A 21,204-nucleotide genomic window follows, 5' to 3' on the forward strand; every position below is an offset into this window, starting at 1 on the left:
AACATAGAAATGGTGACTACATGATAAGAATCCAACTGTTGGATTAAATGTGCTAGTGATCTACTATGTATAAATATGCATAACAAGAAAATGGAGGAAAGTCCAAAAAAATTGTTTATGAAGTTAAATTACATCAACTAAAAAAAAAAAAAACGAAGAATACATACATGAAGACAATCTAGAGCAGGCTCTACAAGTTTCAAATTCTTGGTCTCAAATGCAAGTCGGAGTGGCTGTAAAACAAGCTCCGCTTCAGCCCCTTCTAAGGAGTTTCCAGCACTTGCCAAGGTCGTTGTAATTGTTCCATGCATGTCCCCTGGCTTATCAACATGCTCCACCCCCTCTGCAGGGTGTGGAACTGAGAGTGAACCATCTGGATTTATTCCATCTTTCACAGCTTCGGCACCACTACTGTCAATTGAACTGGTAAAGCACAGCACTCTCATAAAAAACAATATCCATTAAAATAAAACAGCACGAATTCACAAACAAGCAGCAAATAAAAAACTAAGACTAAACAATCTTAGAGGGCAAAAGCCATGAATAAAATGACAAGACTGGGAAATGGAAATAAAGCAAGATCATGGATGGAGTGACTATTGAAGCAATTCCACGGCCTATAACTTAAAAGCAATAGAAAACAAGAAAGTTCTAGTCATTTGTAGAGAAAAGTGGTGTTTATCTATGAGAGGTATCAACCTACAACAGATAAATGGAAATATAGCAATATTGTAATAAGGATGAAAACAATTCTATTTACTGCAACTAAAACCAATGAAAAACGAGAAAGCTTCTCTCCATTCCTTCTTTTCTCCCAAGTAGTTGCAACTTGTAAAACAGTTGCTTAAGGATCGAAATATGCCTTTGGTCACCAAAAAGAAATTTATAGAGATACACTTTCATTCAAACAACAAAGCCTTCTTCCAACTATATTAGAGATAGCAAATAATAAGATATGAAATTTGTCTGTGGATATTTACCTCCCATCCCCAGCCGATAATACTGCTTGATTCTTCTCGCTTGAAATGGAATGCTGATTGGTATCTCTTGTACCATCTGCAGAAAAAATGCAAAGAACTACTGAGGTCCTCTTCAATCAATTTCTCAATAAGACTAAGGAGGCAGTAACAATGAGAATCCAAAACCTCATAAAACTCAGCAGAAGACTACCAAACACAGACAAGATAAAGAAACAATAAAGTGGATTAGGTAGCCCTTTAGCAAATGCCTAATCAACAAAAGGTAAGGGCCTGCATTGTTAAGGTCATCGGTTTCAAAACCACCATGCACCTACGAGTTATTGATCCCATTATGAACAGGAGAACCAAGCCAGATTGAGGAGTTGGCACTTGGCAGTACAGCCATTGTCAATAGGAGCATCACCATGGCCAACATTGTACCGCCATGGTTTAAAATATTGTATTGTTTCAAAATTTACCAGCCAATACATATTATTATTTGAACATCCTGAAACGAAACATGCCTGTAATCAAAGTTTCAATGAATGTTTTTGTCTGTGTCGGTTTCTCTGGAAGTATTTCAGTTTGTCTCAAAATGTTTCAGCCAAGACATAAAGAGATGAACCAGACCATAAGGAAACAAAATAAAAGAAGAGATGACAAGTTGAAAACAGCAACTATTTATATGGGAACCATACAATGGTTCCCTCCACTTTTGATGAATATTTGGGATACCCCGTGTTTTCAACCAGATGATGAAGACCTTGACCTTGGACTCCTCTAAAAGTCCAACTAACAAAAAAATAACCTAAATTCCCTTGTCTTCAACCTATAGCCTTTACCTTTGATTTTTCTCCCAAAAACCCCTCATATGCAAACCTCTAGGGTAAAAGAGCTTTTACCCTCCTCTTTAACCTTAAGATTCTATTTCTTTCGACCTTAAAACCTTAAGAAGGCACTTCAATGATTAGGAAATCCAGTTATTGTTGGACTAATTAGTCAAATGTCCATTGTGACCATCAACCCATTGAAAGAGGACTGGTTAGTTAGGGATAGACTTGGGACAAGATTTTCAATAAAGAATATTTTTTTAATAAATCTCTAGAGCAGGTCTCGAGTAGGCTGAACTTTCCAGTGTCTACTATTTGGAGTTAGAAAACCCCAGTCTAGCTAGCCTTCTTCCTTAGCTCTTCTACATTAAACAAAAGTTTACCACCGGAAAACATCATTGCTTGAGGTATTACTTTGGGAAACTTCTGCTACTTGTGTAAATCTAATTATGAGGTAGTTAATCATGCCCAAATCCACTGCAATTTTGCATTGGTTGTGTGGCTCATCCAATTTCATTACTTCATAATTTTGGTGTTTCCTTCCATGATTCATTCCTCATTTAAGAGTTGGCGATTCATTCCTCATTATGGTAATTCGCCCCTTTTGTGATTTGTTAGAGTCTTTGGAGGAGAGGAATAGTGCGTTTTTTAAGGAAATGAGCAATCAAATCAGAAAATTTTCATGTGTAAATTGTTTGAGGAATGCAAGGGTGTCTTTTTTTCTTTTTTTTTGAATAATTATTATTCGGAAGAAAACCACTTTGTAAGTCAACGAGATAAGTTTATCTTGCTTTGTATCAAAATGGTCAACTCGACCATCACTTTCTTTACCATTAATATATATTAAATCTTATACCTTACAATAAAAAGAAAAAGACGGATTTTGGGATAAAATGATGGATTCATAAATGAGTGTCAGCATAAATTTTTAAAAAATATATATATGATATGTTCGACAAAAATAGTTGTAAGAGTCATTTTATAACCTAAAACATATTTTTCTTTAAAATACTTATCACTAAAATGTCGATTTTTACAACATTTTTGCGATCATGTATGTTCAGGTGAACTTTCTTTTCTGCTTTACTTTTCTTGTGGAGATTCCCAGATCACGAAAAAGAATCATTTAATCAAAAAACCCAAATCAAACTGAACTAAAAGTAGTTGATACTCCATACCCAAAAATAATGGAATATGTGTTAAGATGCATGAGACACTATGAACATGGGTAGATATGTTAGCAGCAATCTTTAAACCAGTGATTCAACCATCATTTGTCTAATAGAAAGCAAGGAGTATTTAATGGCAGTCAGCAGTAACGGTACCAAAAAAAACATGGAAAACTTCAATAAATAAACAGAGATCTATGGGTAATGAGAGCATGAGACTGACCTAAATAGGTCTGGATAGCTTTCTGAAGCTCCCCGTACTTTTTGGCTGAACACTCCTTCAGCATGGATTCAAAGGCGCGAGTGAGGAAACCGCCCGCGGCACCAGCCATTGTATAAAGAATTCTACAGGTGCCTCTACCTACCTCCCCTTGAAACCTTTCTCACTCGAGCAGAATTAAACCCTTCTAAATAACCTTTTGAAAAAAAAATTTTGAAAAATATGGTATCAGTATCACTCACTTCAACAACGTCTAAATCGGCGATCAGCGATGATTAAAAAAGTAAAAGTTTTCCAGAATTATGCGACTCTGAAGGATGAATCATACAAATTTGCATGCTTCAGAAGAGAAACTCTGTTGGAACAACTGAATCGAAATGATAAAGAAACAGGGATGTCGAGTGAAATTAAACAAATTGGATGAGGTGCGATCTCGAGATCTAGTGCTTATAAAATTGTAAAAAAAATGAAAGAATAGATTTGTCCGTGGAAGAAGAACCATGTGATTCGGTATGGTTGTGAGATCTTGAGGTTTTGCGTCCCCATCGTTCCCTCTCCCACGCGGAGATCTCTAATGTCCGACAAAATGAAGAGAAACAGAATTCAAGTATGAAGGGAGGAATCAAACTAAAAATAATGATAATTCAGGGGTTTTGAGACGGAGAGAAACAGAAGCATACCTGATGTTAATGGCGGAGTGGAGATCTTTTGCACAGAGAGATCTGGGAGTAAAGGAGGAGAATCGGAGATATTTGATTTTTCTTTTCTTTTTTTCTAAGCGAAGCGTCTGGTCGCGGTCATTTGATGACTGATGATGGCATAAAACCCATGAGGTCGTGAGAACCGTGGTGCGGACACGACTCGTTTATCTGAAATTCGAACCTATGAATTGACTCAGTTAAAACCGTACAAATTACATTATTTTGATTAAAGATGAACGGTATTTTGATTAAAACGAAGGATTTTGGAAGATACAGGATATTTTAGTAATCTCATTTATTTTTTAATATTAAATTTGATTGAAAATTTAATTAAAGATAAAGGGTATTTTGATAACTACACTTGAGCTATTTTACATATTTGACTTCCCCCAAAAAACCATTTGAATTGGAGAAAATATCTTTATTTGTGAGCTTCATTCGTGAAGCGTTGTTGCCTCATCCGATTTTGTTAATTGGAAGGTTGCCATTTGGTCCTCCCTTGTTCTTTCCAAGGTTGTGTTTTCACTTGGTTGGCTATGGGGTTTGTCAATGTCAACTTTTTTGCTTCATGTGTAAAACAAATGGTGAGTTGGCAATCACATTTTGCTTTATTATGTCTTCAATAGGAAAATTCGAATCCACTTCCTTGGCATTTGCTTTGTGTTGAGTGGTTTTACTGAATGTTTATCCTTGTTTTTTGGGTTGGACTTTTAATGTGTGATTGTAACGTGAAAAGATTTTTTTGGTACATTCTTTACTTGTACTCTATGCTAAAGGCTTTGACCAGGGAGAAATACAAAAGTCTTCCAATCGTGGTTGTGAATGGGTCTCAAACCTCTTTCATGATTGGTAACTAATTTGCAACTTCCTCAATGATTGTTAATTATTTTGGGCATATTGCATTTGTTGGGCCTCAATTTCTTTCGTGAATCGTTATTATAAGTGCATGTGATCTACATTGGTATGACAAATAAAATCCTACTAGAAACACAACTCCCCATTATTCCTATCACATTTTGTTAGTTCTTATGGTAAGTGGAGATCTCCCCTTCCTCCCATCAACCTCCATCTTACTTGGTTGTATATTAGGTGGAAAGCATGCTCTGTTGTACCTAAGATCCTTATGTATAATTTCTTTCTTCCAACCATCTATTAGTGGAGCTATCCCATTTTTTTCCTACCCAAAATATCAATTTCCCAAAAATCACACCAAATAAGAAAAAAATAATCATAAACCTTATTCAAATATTGAAACACGTACAATCTCATTGATCGAGTCTCCCAAATCACTGAGGCTAAACAATATGTAGAGGTTATTTGGGGCTTCCATTCCTTGAGATAAGTATTGTCTCACAATTATAGACTTGATCTTGATATAAAGATCTTCCTCCTTATTGGTGTTCACTTGGTTGACTCCTTCTGATGTTGTGTTTAATTTTGATCTTACGGCCTCTTTTCTTCATAGACGATGGTTGATCTCTGTTCTTCACTACTTCTTTGTTGATGGAAAGTAAAAAGGATAGAAGGATGAGACCCCGACATGGTGCTTGTCAAAGATGCTTCGACTGTCAAGTTGGTACTCAGATAAAATATAATGAATAAAGAAAAAGATGGATAGTACTCAAATATGAAAATCATAACTTAGCCAAGCCAACATTTATTATTTTTTTTTTTTCTAGATTGTATATTTATAAGCAAGCCTTGGAGACAGGTGTTACCACATTTACTTGTCTAGATGTACGATGAGCTGGGTATTGAGATGCATTTAGTTTTTTAAAGATAGGTTCATCATTTGTAAGCAAGCATTTGAGTATGGTGGGTGAGTATTGCAGACCATTAATGTAAAATAGATAAATGAAGAATTTTGACATGTAATGTCCCACCAATCTGATAAGATTTTCTTTGCATCTTATTTAATGCAGAATGATATGTTTGAATTTAGATACGTGATAGGGACCAGGTTGGATATGAGCTAGGGATAAAATACAAACTAAGAATTATATTAGATACAAATTAGGGATCAAATACGAGCTCGGGATTATATCAGATACGAACTAGGGATTATATCCAATAAGAGTTAAAGATAAATCAGATATGCTCCTTGACTTGACAATTATAGAACCACAAATCTTTTTATTGTGTATCCCAAAGTAAGGGATCTACTGATTTGCAATGGGGGGCGTATGATAAAAGAGTGTTGAATTATCTCGACTCCAAATAAAATGTCAAATGCAAACAAAACCCTACATTTACGTTATTTCACAATGTGTCAATTATAATTCCCAAATAAAACAACACTTGCACCATTCGCCCACGTCTATTTCATTTCCCAACGCATAATGAAATAAATCAAGCAATATATATATAAATGAAACATTTTTTATAGGATTTCTAAGGGTTGAGTGGAAAATACTAGTGTGCCCATGTTACAATAGAGTTGGGTGTTGAGTAAGTGCACAACCAAGAACCAATGTCAAAGGTATTGTGCATGATCGATTAATGCACTCTCATCAACTTTGACATTTGGAACTAGGGGTGCAACTTGATTCGATTTGAGGCCAAATCGGAATCAAACCGTCCTAGGTCGATTCCATTAAATGAGAACCGAAACCGAACCAAATTGTCATATAACCAAATCAACCTGAACCTAGCTAAGGTTGATTTGGTTTTATGGGTGCCCATATCTAAAATACCCAATTGAATAAACATATTTTTTATGAAAATAAATAAATATCAATATGAAATTTCATATCACAAGTCATTAATCTATCTATTAACAAAATAAAATATTAATGTATACATAAAAAAAAAAAAATCAATAATTTTTCTATCAATTAAAGAAAGTCATTAATCCATATATCCGAAAATTGCCATGTTATCTAAAAAAAAAAAAAATTTTTATAAAAAATACTTATAATTTATTAAATAGATTAATAATAATTATTTATAATGTTATTGCTACAAAGTTCGATTCGGTTCTATACAAGACATGAACCAGGAATCCAACCAAATCGGTCGATTCTCTGCATTGTTAATCCGGAACCGAATCGAAAATTATAAATCGAAGTAAATCAATCCAAAGCTGTCCGGATCAACTTGCACCCCTATTTGGAACCCAACAAAAAAAAGTGGGGGCGCAGATGCGAAATGGCTTGCTTGTCCAACACGTCGACGCTTTCCCAGTCCTCTCTTCTGTTACCTTCTATTTCCATCCGTGCCACTGCTAGGTGGAGGCATCCACCACCACCATTATCATCTTCCATAATCTCTTTCTCTCGCTCTAAGAACGGATCGGGGGTCGGCTTAATCCACAGCACAACGCATCGTTCCCACGTGATCGCTAGGGTTTCAGCAGAATCCGAAGCGGTTAAGGAGGAGAACCAGCTCCAACTAGATATTGGTGGTGGTGGAGGAGACGGATTTGGCAGCAGAGGTGGTGAAGGCGGCAAAGGAGGAGGAGGAGGTGGTGGTGACGACAACGGTAATAGTGACGAGAGCGAAGAAGAAGGTTCGAACGACAACGACAGCAGTAAGAAGAAAATGGCAATGTCGATGTCCCAGAAATTGACTCTCGGTTATGCCGCTCTGATCGGAGGTACTCTCACTTTTCCCACTGTTTATAAAATAAAAATAAATCATAAATCTAGCTTTTCGTGTCATTTGGGATTGTAACTTTTTCAGTTTCAATGTAGTGTCCTTGCCTTTAATTGATTGTTGTTCTTTGGTCGGGAGTTGCATTTTGAGTTTAATCTATTGGTTTTAAACTCAGAGCTACAGTTGTCTTTGTTGTTGCGGACTTGCGGTCTTGTCATGCTCACTGCGATGCACCATCACTTGGTTAGTATGGAGTTCATTCCGGTCAGAGCCCAAAGAAATGACGTGTCCCCAAAATAAACCATTACAGAACCCGACCTAAGCATCCGTGAGAGATACATACCGAGGCATGAATGAAACTATAACATCCGAGTTCTTACATCAGATGCAATAGGACAAAGAGTTCAAGACGGTCTAAATTGTAAATCAAGAAATAAATCTTTGCATTTAATACAATATCCACTAATATTTATCAGAGCAGAGCTGACAACAACATGCCCTGACTTACCAACCCCAAAACGATAAAATCGGTTCAACTTGGTAATTAATGCGTTGGAATATTTTTTTAATCAAACTCAAGCGACCAGGTGGTCGAACTTCAGGGTGAGAACACCTCACTCAAAGACAAAGCACACTTGGACACCCAAAATGATACCCAGGTGCAGATTGGAGGAGAAACACAACCGACACTCAGAACACTAGGAATGGTGGCGCAACCAAGGGTGAGGGCCGAAAACCTAGAGCCAACAGTACAACAACAACAAGGAGAGAAACGGGCAATACATTGGAGGGCAATTTGAGGGAGAATCTTCAAAAAGCTCAAGAATATTACGAAGATTAGGAGTATCACCCCCTTCTACCAAGGCGTTGGCTCGACGAAGAACAATTTTTTGATTGGGAGATGCGTAAAAATCGAAGACGAGAGAATTAAGATGGCACAGGGAGAGAAGAGGTCGTCAAATTACTCAGAAAACAGAAGGAGGATTTCAACCAACTACTAGCTTCAAGTCGGAGAAGGGCGACCGACCATTCAACAATGACAGTCATGCAAAAATCTCTAGGGAATCCCTTCACGGGCGAAATCACGCAGCCGATTGTCCCAAGGAACTTCAGTATGCCAAAATTCACTTTGTACAATGGAACAACCGATCCGATGGATCACCTCTACCATTACCAGCAGATGATGGTGCTACAAGAGGGAAATGAAGCTTTAAATTGTCGGGGATTCTCAGCTAGCCTACAAGGTGCATCCCTGACATGGTTCAGACGTTTACGGGCAAGTCAATCTCATCATTCTATCAACTTTGTCGAAGATTTCTCATCCAGTTTGCAGGAAGCAGGAACCAAGATCGAGACTCAATACCTTGTTCAACATCAGGAAAAGGGCAAGTGAGTCACTTAGAGAATACGTTAAGATGTTCCGATCTGAGATGGTATGAGTCAGAAGTTGCGACGAGAAAACGGCGTTGGTGGTATTCAAGAGAGAATTGTCGCAGAACTCCCGATTGTTCGATTCTTTGATAAAGAGAAAGCCTGAGGATATGGATGATCTATTGGAGAGGCGAAGAAATATTGCCGACTGGACGATGTACACAGGGCCGACCTAAGAAGCTTCGCTATGTAGATCGTACTCCTTGCACCTGTATCAATATACTCAAACACCAAACAAGCTCAAGTTTCCCAACAAAAAGTTTAACAGTATGACCATGGACCGAGTTAGAAAGCCACGTACACACTCACCTATCAAGGGGAATAATCAAATCAAAAGTAGATCATGTCGCAGGACAATAGGAGGATAAGGCAGCAACCCGAACTTTTTCCTAAACTCACGTCGCTTAACACTCCAGCAGAGAAGATCTTCGGCGTTATCAAGAGCGCACCCTTCCTAAAAGGGTCAAGACCTATGATCTGAGATCCAAGGTGCAGGGATCTAAGCAAGTACTGCATGTTCTACAAAGACTATGGGCATACAACGACTTCTTGCAAGAGGTTGAGGTTCACAATAGAGGATTTCATTATAAGCAGATACTTAATGGAGTTCGTCGATCGAGGTGAGGGAGTAGTCGCCTAAGAACGTTTGGATCGTCAAGGTCACAGCTCACAAGGTAGGTCAAATTTTCGGATTCAGATCTAGTAGGACTACAATGTCCCCACAATGTTGCCCTTGTACTAACAATTATAGTAGGGAATCACATAGTAAGGAAAATATTGGTCGATAATAGTAACTCGGTCGATATCCTTTTCGCTGAACCAACAACTACTAAGGTTTCAGACCTCGAAAGGAGTGGAAAGTACGCAACGATCAGCTTGCGGCCTGAAGGTGTTGTAACATTGCCTTAGCCCCACCAAGAGCAGATAAGCAGGACATCACTTCCAGAAAATCTCTTAAGACACTCTCAAGAAGAACTCCGGAGCCATAGCAGTTAAAGGGAGTGACGTGCCTACTGGAGAAAGCCAAAGATGAAAGGAAGACTGCCCCCAACATCGAAGAACTGGAAGCAGTCATCATAGGCACCCTCACGAAACCCAAAAAAGTTCTCGTTGGTAGAAATCTAAGCGCCTAAGAGAAAGAGTGCCTCACATCTTTCCTCAGAAGCAATCAAGAGGTATTTGCTTGGGCATTTGAAGATATGCCAGGAATAAATCCAAGCATAGCAAGTTATAGCTTGCATGTTGACCCCACCTTCCATCCGGTGAAACAAAGGAGACTGATGGCCTAAAAGAAAAGATAGGCGGTAAAGGAAGAGGTTGACAAGTTGATAAGAGTAGGGTTTGTGAGGGAAGTATTTTATCTGACGTGGCTGGCCAATGTAGTGACAATACCGAAGAAGAGCAGAAAAATGCGCATCTGCATAGACTTCACAATTGTAAACAAAGCTTGTCCCAAGGACAACTTCCCCTTTCCGAGGATCAAGGGGCTTCAGTGAACTATCAAAGTCATAGACAAAGCCTTGAGATGGGAGCATGAGGCCAGTTCTTCGGTATTAAAGGAAATTATGAATTGTTTCAAATGGCCCTTCCTTCCTTTTTAGGGATGACCCTAAACATCCCACAATAAAGATATGTTGATGCTTCCAAATATCCCGCTATTAGTTGTCCTTCAATACTTCAACTGTCCTTTGGATGGTGACTTATCTCAGAATCTCTCTTTACGTGCCACGCATAGACGACCATCTTTCAAACTTCTACACTTACTAATATGCCTTTCCACAAATGGTTATCTCTTCAAAGATTGAAAGATGGACTTTATTGTTGAAGGCAGGTCTCAGGAGGATTTTGAAGCAAAGTTCACAAGGTGAAGTCCGTCGAAGTTTGGCAAAGCTAAAAAACTCCAGTGAAGATTGACGTAGTCCATTGAAGGCCTTTTGGCGGGTGACATAGTCGTATTGAGGGCTGGGTAAATTGAAGGCTGATAATGATTATTGAAATGATGGTGATCCCACCTACACAACACATACATTTTTGTCATTCTAAGAAGCATCAAACGTGTTTTACAACTTTTGGTTCAAGTTTGAGGGCATTGGATTCTTGGTTGCGTCAAATTTGCAAAGGATTCATACGTGAATCCAACTACTCTCAGTTTAAGGATTTAATAGGAGCGGAATGAGAGGGTTTGAGACTTTGGTTTTAGATGATCTTTTTCTGATTGGGAATTGGAGAGTGTGAGTATGTTGTTAGTAGTGGTTGAGACCACTCCTCTGCACTTGGGGAGGGAGGATATTTGGATGTGGGAAGCACCAAGGATGGCAGATTATCTTTTTCTTCGATGTATATGGATGGTTTATTGATCACAAATATGACAGTTCTTGACGGCTTTATTTGGAGTGGGAAGCTTCCTTCAAAGATCTTGATTTTTGTTTGGGCGGCCTCATTAGGGAAATTGACCACCTTAGATCAGATTGTCAAAAGGTTTCCTTCAAATTTCTGTTGTCTTTGTAGAGAGAATGGGCAATTGGCGGATCATATCTTACTGCATTGTTCAGTGGCATATGCTATTTGATCCTATTTTCTTTGTTTGTTTGGCATTGAAGGGTGTTTTCCCTCGTTTTTGGGCTTATTGTTCCAGTCCTGGATCTGTTGGGGAATTCCAATTAGGAGGTCAAAGCGTATTTTATGGAGCCTTTTACCGTTTGCCATTTGTTGGAGCTTGTGGACGGAAAGGAATAGTAGGATCTTCAATAATAAGGAGCACTCTTTCCAGGATATTTATATGTGTATGATGGCATTGTTGTTCTTCTGGGGGAAATTATTCAAGGAGATCATTTTGAGGTTTTATTTTGTGAGATGGGATATATTTAAAATAAAAAAAAGCCAATGAAACAAACTTTTGCCATATTTGCTTGTCTCGCCTTTAAGATGTAAATTAGGCATGTTCTGCAAATGTTCTAGCGCTCTACTATATTTGCTTGTCTTTATTTAATGACTGGTGCTTGGTTGCGGTGACAAAAATTTAGTTTGGTGGGAGGGATAGGATCTTTTGGCTGAATTTTTTTCATTTGCTCGAATGAACCATGCCTAATAGCTGAAGTGAATAACATTTTGCTGCCATATTATTGTTGTCAAATAAGAATGAAAGGACACCGATGGGCACATATATTTCAATTTGATGAAAAATAGAACTCAAACATCTATGTGAGGTCCGAGAATTATGAGTTTGGAAGAATATAGGGTTGTCCATATGAGTAACTGATGGTTGATCTTAGGAGATTAGTCCACATCCCAAAAGGATGATGGGGTACCATATGTTACGAAAAAAAAGTGTTCCTAGTTGGAGACACAACCCTGATATCGTTTAAGCTGAAGTTGTGTTACTGGCTAATTATTTCTCCTTTCTACATTATTTGATTTGGACATAGTGAATCACAATCATTTGCTAGAATACTGGTTCCGTCAGAGTTTTGATAAGAGTTTTGGATTTGGTAGTGGGAGCCTGACCAAACCTAGTCAATTGAGTTGATTTTCTAGTAAATTGGCATATGTACTCCTTCCCGTTTGTATCATGGAGCATTACTTATCAGTGACTTGAGTATCATCTTAAATTGCTCATGTAGCTTCCCAGCTTTTTCCTGCAATTCTTGAAGTGTTTTTAATTTTTGTCTTACAGTGGGTGGAGTTATGGGCTATGTAAAAAGTGGTAGCCAGAAGTCGCTAGCTGCTGGGGGGTTGTCAACATTGCTATTGTACTACGTTTATACTGAACTGCCCACTAGACCAGCTGTTGCATCATCCCTGGGCCTTGGTAAGATAGCAACTTATTTTCATTCTTGATCTGATTGATTTTCATGGGTGAAGTGTAAGATCATGTTCTGGTGGACTAAATACACGTTAACAATGGTATAGTTCCCATATAAGTTGACTTATTTGAGAGGGTCAGAGCCACCTTTGGATAGGTCGGTCACAACTTGATTCTTATTCATAAACTGTCACACCAAGATCTCCTTTGTACACTGGATGATTACGGTTGTTTGTTGGTGTTGGAGTTCTGGGTGGGACCCCATCAAATTATTTCGCTATCCTGACCCTCACCCCAAATTGTGTTGTTTCATCCATCAAAAAATTAAAAAAAAAAATTGTGTTGTTTTTACTGTCTACCCGCTAACAACCTTAGGCTAGCTATTTATGTAACCTTAATAGTAATTTTAACTGGTCCTGTATTACTTCTCAGGTTTGTCTGCAGTTCTGTTGGGAGTGATGGGTTCTCGCTTCAAGAAATCTGGTAAGATATTTCCTGCAGGTGTTGTATCTTTTGTTTCCTTTGTAATGGCTGGCGGCTACCTTCACGGAATTCTGCGTAGTCTGCATGCATAAAGCTCCGAATCAGCGGACTTATTACTTTTTGGTTTCATATTATGTAGACTCGGTGAGTCTAGTTCCACATTTGAACAGTCGGGATATGTGGTATAACGCTCTTTTCTGAACTTGAAGCTTGTGTTTGTTTGGTACTGTTAACTGCTGTACTGAATAGTATTTTTGTGGAGATACAGATAGACATAAGAACGTACATTCTTGTCCCTTAATTTTTACTTGCAACTTTAAGGAGAAAAACCAAGGTATGCACGGTGCACAGGGAGGGTGGAGGTGGTCATACAATTCATTAATATAGATATTCTATTTGTTTAAAAAAAATAAAAAAATCTAGTGAAAAGGTAAGAGGGTAACTTAAATTAAGTATATTATTATCTCTTTTCTATCTCATTCTTTTAGGGTACTGTAGGAATTTTAAGCTATATCAGTATCAGTTACAAAATTAAATAGAAGTATCAATTTCATAATAATTGATTTGAAATCTGGTGTAACAAAATTCCCTAAAAGTTTTCCTTTTTTATTCGAAAAATAGGATTTTGACCCTCGACAATGTAATTGCGAGGGGGTTTGCATCAGTTAATTTTGTTCTCTTTGCAAATTTAGTGGAGAGTCGGTTGATCATATTCTAATTCATTATGCCCATACCAGTTCCATTTGGTTTTATTTTTTGAATCTCATGGACTTTCTGGATATTAGGGTCTTCCCTGTTTCAAAGCTGGCTGTCCTCATCCTTTGTTGGCACGAAAAGAATTCTTTCGATATGGATGCACTTTGCCATCCGTTGGAGTTTGGGGAAAGAGAGAAATGGTAGGGCTTCTGTGGGTGGGCATCCCCAGTCTCAGATGTCATTATTTCCATCGTAGGACTTATTTTCTTTTATTAGCGTAAGAATTTCCCCAACTTAAGTAGAGGATTTCTCATTCAATTGGGAGCATATGTATTGAAATAGCTTGGGTAGCAGTACCCTAACGTTTAGTTTTCGTTGTTTGTCTCTCTCTCTTTCTCTCAAGTTTCAACCTCCTTGGTATCTGTCTTTTTCTTCCTATGATAAAGTTTGCTTATCGAAAAAGAAATTTTGCAGACTACTTGCAATAACAAAAAATCAGCCATGATTTATGTAGGTTATGGAATCATTTTAGAGATGAGGATGTTGTGATAGATGGTGTTGAGACAGGGAAACATGAGAATTTAGGAATAACACTAGTAGGAGATGAAGGAAATCCAATTAAGATGATTTAGATATGTGCTACGGATATACCAATGTCGACATCAAAGAGTGCTTAGGTGCAAGTTGATGGCTGAAAATATGTTGATTTGGGGTAGGATGACAAAATTTGAAGGCCTAAACCATGACTAAGGGGCTTTAGATGGAGGAATGGCAAAATAGGAAATAGTTGTGGACTCCAGTATTTGGGTTAAGGTTTGATGGTTGTGATTTCTTTAATTGCAAAAATAGGAATCAGTTGTTAGCTCCAGTATTTGGCGTAAGGTTTGATGATCATGATTTCTTGAAAAATCTCAAAGAACATATATATTTGAAGCCCAATTACTTCTTTAAAGAGTAGACCCAACCTGATTGACTAGGGGAATTTGGACATTTCTTGTTTGGGTTCTGTTGAGGCGATCTTTAGAGCACTTACAAATCCAAATTGGTTTCAAACTTCTTTGGAAATTCTTTTGACCTTTTTAAAGTTAAATTGAATTTTGGTTAGTAATTGAAGAAAAAAAGTTATCAATTTTACAAAAGCAAATTAGTTGTTTTTCTTATGTTTTTTTGGTCCAGGGATGCTTGAAAATTGAAATAATCCTCGGTGGACCTACACACATAATCAGTTTGATTGTTGATTTTAACCATTGGATTAATTAATTTTTATCATTTATGGACTTTGAGCGTATCCCATTCAATGGCTAGAAATTTTGGATCTGGGAGTGTTGTGGGTATGAGGTTCCACCAAAGAGTGGGTGAAAATTTCCTCCACAGATATGTATATGTGCCAAGTGACATTTAAAGTAGGTGGTCAATCAACTTTGGTGGAATGAACTAGATTACCTTACTTTGTGTATGAGCTCTGATTGGTACCATGCATATAGCATAGCAAAGTGAAAATGACAACCTGTTGGTGTGAAAATGACGGGTAACCATATTTTCCAGAAAATGTCATCTCTGACACACACACACACACACACACACACACACACACACACACACACACACAGACGCAGCACGGCTACTAATCTAATTAATATCCTCCTCCTTCACATGAACTTATCCATGTCAAATTTGAGTTTGTTCTGGGTTTCTGCTTCTTCTAAGAATTACAAAGGCAGTAACTTTGAAAGTATGTTTAAGCAGTTTTTTGTTTGATAATCATGCCCTAGTGACTAGTAGTAGTAGTAGGAAGCCTTCCTCCCTCCCCCTCCTTAACTCAACACACCATTAATCAAGTTAGGATGATTTTTTATCTCTTATCTTTTTAGTGATAGTAGGAAACAGCCTCCCCCTCGAAATAGCTTAACTTGGACTGTTAACGTCTGCACTAGCCCATGTATAGAGTACAACATACACAATCTCCCTGAGTATCCCATCCAATACAAAGTGGATTACTGGAGAATCCCAGATACAGCACTTCGCAGTGGGCCATCAACTTACTACGGAAAGAAAAATTATTATTTCCATTTTGAATATTTTTTAAAATTATGTCCAATACCCAAACACAAGCATTTCTATTTGTTATAAAAAAAAAGAATTATTATTTATATTAAAAAAAAAAAAAAAAAAAACTAACGTGAGGATGTTAACATCTCTTTCCGTTTCACCCCTATTTATCAACTCCAACTAAATTTAGTAGTGGAAGTCTTGAGAGCACTCAGAATCTGAATAGAAATTAAGAAAATTGTAGCCACAAATTTTGAGTCAGAAAATCAACTTGGTAGCTAGAGAAATCAAAAATATGCCAATCCTATTGGATAAAGTTATGTGGAGACTGGATACAGAGACATCACACAACCACCCATCATTCATTAAACCTAGAAGAATATTGTCTACTAAAACACCATTTCATAATATCATAAAACCTAACCACATTAAGAGAGTGCGAGAGAGGGGGAGAGAAATCTTGTCTTAGCATATTTAATCACACAACAGAAAATCAAAGTCATGTTTTTTATCTTTAATTAATACAAGTGCAGCCTTCAATTAATTCGGTTCATGTAAGGTGCATGGCAACTGATGCTGCTAATTCTTCCTGAGACTTGGAATTCTCAGAATAGCAACCCAGCTGAAGTGAAGCTTCAGCAATGAGACTACTCCCTGTGTTGTCTGCACCTCTTATCGGTGTTGAAGGAGGATATGGGCTCTTGCTCACCAATCTACACAGACAAACAAAATTACTGGTTAATGGCCTTTTCATGGCAATGGGTGGTAGTTATCCATCCACAAGGCATCGAATCAATCACAACTTTTTCAATGTTATCGCTAAATATATAAATGGTATTGCTGGGTAATGCTTGGCACCATATCACAGTCCTGACGTATGAATCCATCTCTTGTTTCTCCCATCATCAACCAACTATATGGTTACAGTGGGATTGGGTTGTGGTAAGAGACACCCCATTTTACAAGTATGACACCTCTTGATCTGATTGTCCCATAGATGGATTTCCTTTGGAATCCAGTGAGAGAATGAGAAACAAAGGGATCCTATTTCACTATACAGAGAGGAAAAAAAAGGGGGATGAGTAGTTCCTGCAATACCTGTCACGTCGCTTTTCTAAGAAGCGCTGAAGCGAGTGCCTCCTTGCAATGGGAAGTTCTGCACCAGTGGAGATTTAAGTAACAATAGAAATCATGGAGCAGCGGCACCTTTTTACTGACATAATTAAAGTGTGAGAATAACTCGTGATCTAAATGTTGAGAAAATTACGATTACCAGCTTGAAGCTTGCAGAGGGAAGGGGGGTTCTGAATGGGCGGTGGAGAAGCAACGACAGCTGCAGTGCTCTGTAGGGATGGTGACCTTGTGAGAACTGGTGAAGCAGCAGCACTAGGGGTACCAACGTTCTTTGTATTGTTAGTGGCAGCCACAGCGGCAGCAGCCATAAGCATAATTGCCTGGGCCTTTTTAAACAATTGGATGCAGGGAAACAAAAAAAAAAAAAAGATGTGAGAAACAGTAGGTCTGCAATCTTAATGTTTGGAAATCAATTGTTATCTTTGAAACTTGTAAAGCTGACCTTTTCTGCTGGAACCAGATCAAAGACACTCACAGTTCCAGAATAGAAGATGGTGAGCTGGGCTGGAGGAGGGGCAGTGGCATTTTGTCCAGATGACCTCAAAATACATAAGAAAGAAATATAGCAGACTTTAGTTAAGTATGGAACTATGGATGGAAGGTATTCTGAAAGAAAAATTACTAAATAAGGGAAATAAATATGAAGAAAAATATCAGCCTTGGTATTATTTTGTATAGGCTCCTACCATTACCATCCAAGCAATGTCTTTTTAACTTTCAAAATTGAGAACATTTGATACAAGTCCTTTTTGAATGATAGTTCTTCCTCAAAGACAAAATCAGCCCACCCTCCCTTACTTGAGAGAGTTCAGATTGAAGAAAAGGTTGGTGGCTGTGCCGGCTAAACATAATACATGTTGTGGGGCAATTCCACCATTGATCAATTTAATTCCCAATGAACAGAAACAAGATAAAGAGATTGTGAAAAAAATATATAGAAATAAGAATTTTCTTAAGAATAAAGAAAGACAAAAAGAGGGCTACCACCGACTCCGGCGCCAACCCCAATCCCAACGCCCGAGCAGGTTGGGTTTCTCACAATATTTCCTTTTCCTTTTTTCCTTTTTTCTTTAATATATATAAACTAGATATTCTACTGTGTATCAGATTCAGAAAGCATGGTATGAGACTACGAAATACAAATTAAGCACATACAAATACTGCAAAACAAGGGTTTCCCAAGACAGGACCGTCTTCTTGTTGGGCGAGTTGAAACGGGGAGACTCAGTCGACTGGTTTACTTTAAAATAGCTGAGAGAGGTCTGGGTGATGAACTCCTTTTCAAAACAAAGGTTCAGATCCACAATTTCAAATGTTAAATTTAATTAATTGGAAGCTTCAATTGAACCCTAGAGCTGTAACTTAGAAAAAACCATACCTGGCGGTGGGAGCTGAGACTGAGAGAGGAGGACGAACGTGGAGAGAAGCATCTAGAAGCTCAGATAGCACGTGCATCTCCTTGTTCTCTTGATGTTGGTGGTGGTGGATCAACAACTTTTTGCCGAATAGGTCCAGACCGTCGTCAGTATTTTCCGTCTCCGCACTTTTTGCAATATCTCCTTCGCTTGCATCTTCTTCCCTCCCATTCCTATTAGCATCCTTGCTCTCACTCTCCTCCCATCCATGGCTTTTCGTTTTCTGCTCCTTTTCCATCTCTCTCTCTGGATTCAGAACGGAGGATTAGATTCAAGGGTTCTTCTCTCACAATTCACAATTCACAATTCACAAAGTCACATAATTATTAATTTAAAAAAGTTGAGTACAGTAAAAAAATAATAATAAAGCACGAAACGACCGCCAATTTCATCACGTTTTTTTTTTTTTTTTGGGTTGGAAACGCAACAAGAAACAGAGTCACGATCCCAACTTAACAGGTAACACATGGTCAGGTGGGATGTGGCCCATTGGACCATTGGAGAAAGATTCTTCCACTTCCTCTAACCTCTTTCTTTTTATGATAATTTACACATTCCTCTCCGGTTTTTGGTCAATGTTTAAGATACCCTTCTTTTTCAAACACCGTCACATACCCCCTGGACTGGACTCCTCCCTGAGAGACTAATATGGAGTAACCTAAGTGCCATAGTGGTACAAATTATAAAAATTTCGAATATACTTATAAATAAGGCTAGTCTTATTTATTAGTAAGATTTGAAATCTTATTAGGGATCATTGAACTCACTTCATGACATTCAAAAACAAGATCTGATTCAATAGGAATGTATATGACAAAATTCTACAAATTTTGGAAAAAAAAAAAAAAAATTCAAACCAAAAGAGTTTAAAAGAAATTCAATAGTCGTTCATTTTTAAAATCTTAGATTAAGTCCAAAATAAATTGTTTTTTTTATAAATTATTTTTGTTTGGATTTGAGGTTTTCCATGGAGTCTAGAGGGTTGTGGTGTTGGATTGCCAATGTAGTAATTCATATGAGCTTAACAATCATTAATAATAATTGAAATCTTACTAAAGAGAGTGTTTTTTCTAACAATTTTTTTTTTTTTTAAATTACACATGGGATCTTCAAGGAAGTATCCCAAATAGTAATAAAAGGTACAGACATGAAATAAATAGAAAAAGTCAAGTGTCAATTACGAGAACAGCTCATCTAATATTTTGAACAAAAAGTGAAACTTGCCATGTTGAGAAGCGGTGATGTTTCACAATTATTCACATTTTTTTATAACCTACGACCAACAAATCTATTGGTCTCTCTCTCTCTCTCTTCTAAAACTTATTATCTTCACCTTTAGGGAAGAAGGCTTTACGCTTGGCTTTAACCTTAGGATTCCATCTCCTTCAACTTTGAAACTACAAGAACAAAACAGATTTTTGAACTAAATTAAAAATGTTATGCATATATATATATAAATGATTTTTAGTTAGAAGTTGAAAAAAATGGATTGCAGACAAGGTTGAATGGGCTAGATATAAATTTACCCCTTTCAAATGGGTCAATATGAAGTTTGATACTATTTTGATTGGCTCGAAAAGATTTGATGGGGTTTGAAGTTTGAACCCTTTTCGACTGTGTCAATGTGATTTGATGAAGTTTGACCCCATTTTCGTTTGGCCAATATATTTTGAAAAAGTTCAATCCTCCTTTAGCTAGATCAGTGTGATTGGATGAAATTTAAACTACCCAAAATACCCCTTTAAAATACATCAGTTTACTTATCCATGGTAGCCTCTCTTAACTATCTATAGGAGATTCTAATGACGAACAAGGATTAGGGTTGGCAATGATTCTAGCTATGAGTTGAACGAGGCATATATCTATTTTCATATCTGACTTTGCATTTGTAACGCCTTGAAAATTTTACTATGCATCTTGAAGAGTAAATTTAATGAAATATGTTTTTTATATATCAAATTTGTGATAAGAGAGTTTTTGGGTCAATTAGGTTTCATCACTAAGTCGAGAATTGTCGAAAAACATGGTTCAGTGTGAGCTTGATTTAAATGGTTAAGTTAGTTGGCCCATTTATAAAGAATTAATTCATATTTATTTTCTAAATAGATAAAAAAAAAATTGTACGTATATGAAAAGCTAAAAAAATTGTTTGTCTCTCGACTTTTAATTTAGGTTTTGATCTCGTTAGAAAGTAAATCAAAAGTTGGACTAATTGAATAAAAATTCAAGATGTTGAGTAACGAATCTGAAGAGGTAAGGAACTTTCAATTTCTTAATTGTAGGTGTATTCATTTGAAAAATATTTTCTTATAAAATAAATGAATTATTTCAAAAATTTATGTTCAACGTATGTATTTTGCAACAATTTCCTGCATGTTATATTAAAATTTTGATATATTAATTTTGTATTTATGTCATATGAAATTTTAGTTGATGACACGAATGTTTAGTGGAATGTTTTAATTTAAAAAGTTTTTCTATAAAGTTGATTTTGAATAAAAATCAATTATGTCTTTTATTATTAAACTAATTGGAATAATAGAGCATTGTTTTAACTTCTAAGCTAATCGATGATTAATAAGGAACTTGTCTTGATTAACCATTTAGTTTAGAAGTAAAAATATTAGTGCGGAAAAAAAAAAAAGATTTTTAGAATAATTTCGAAGTGAAAAATTGAAAATCAAAATAAGCTTATCTATGATTTTTTATTTTTATGATAGG

At 37.0% G+C, this 21,204-nt stretch overlaps 3 protein-coding genes across 4 annotated transcripts in view; 1 reads left to right on the forward strand and 2 right to left on the reverse strand.

Annotated features, from left to right (window-relative positions):
* ATMIN7 (HOPM interactor 7) overlaps nucleotides 1-4,014 on the reverse strand; it is a 34,062-nt gene extending 30,048 nt beyond the window's left edge. The window contains exons 1-5 of one of the 2 annotated variants that reach the window (XM_086449705.1): nucleotides 3,859-3,984; nucleotides 3,507-3,749; nucleotides 3,182-3,374; nucleotides 981-1,056; nucleotides 168-423 (exon numbers count right to left, since the gene is read on the reverse strand). In XM_086449705.1, the coding sequence (XP_086305831.1) occupies nucleotides 168-423; nucleotides 981-1,056; nucleotides 3,182-3,290 (441 nt within the window). In that variant the 5' untranslated portion in view covers nucleotides 3,291-3,374; nucleotides 3,507-3,749; nucleotides 3,859-3,984. Of the gene's footprint in view, nucleotides 1-167; nucleotides 424-980; nucleotides 1,057-3,181; nucleotides 3,375-3,506; nucleotides 3,750-3,858 lie in introns of both variants that reach the window. The other variant, XM_086449704.1, reaches the window with a different exon arrangement.
* Nucleotides 4,015-6,919: 2,905 nt separating this feature from the next.
* Nucleotides 6,920-13,474, forward strand: LOC147397779 (uncharacterized). Its single transcript, XM_086449707.1, has 3 exons — nucleotides 6,920-7,474; nucleotides 12,578-12,712; nucleotides 13,139-13,474. Exons 1-3 carry the CDS (start codon nucleotides 7,027-7,029, stop codon nucleotides 13,279-13,281), a joined length of 726 nt encoding a protein of 241 aa, XP_086305833.1. The 5' UTR covers nucleotides 6,920-7,026; the 3' UTR covers nucleotides 13,282-13,474.
* Nucleotides 13,475-16,209: 2,735 nt separating this feature from the next.
* On the reverse strand, nucleotides 16,210-18,787 carry LOC147397780 (protein TIFY 3-like). Its single transcript, XM_086449706.1, has 5 exons — nucleotides 18,447-18,787; nucleotides 17,511-17,607; nucleotides 17,208-17,394; nucleotides 17,033-17,090; nucleotides 16,210-16,647 (listed from the first exon to the last, which is right to left on the reverse strand). The coding sequence occupies exons 1-5, from the start codon at nucleotides 18,719-18,721 to the stop codon at nucleotides 16,485-16,487; spliced, it is 780 nt and encodes a 259-aa protein (XP_086305832.1). The 5' UTR covers nucleotides 18,722-18,787; the 3' UTR covers nucleotides 16,210-16,484.
* Between the last annotated feature and the right edge of the window lie 2,417 nt (nucleotides 18,788-21,204).

Source organism: Akebia trifoliata, chromosome 8, assembly GCF_017979445.1.
Source record: "Akebia trifoliata isolate Shusen 1 chromosome 8, ASM1797944v1, whole genome shotgun sequence".
Classification (NCBI taxonomy): Eukaryota; Viridiplantae; Streptophyta; class Magnoliopsida; order Ranunculales; family Lardizabalaceae; genus Akebia; species Akebia trifoliata.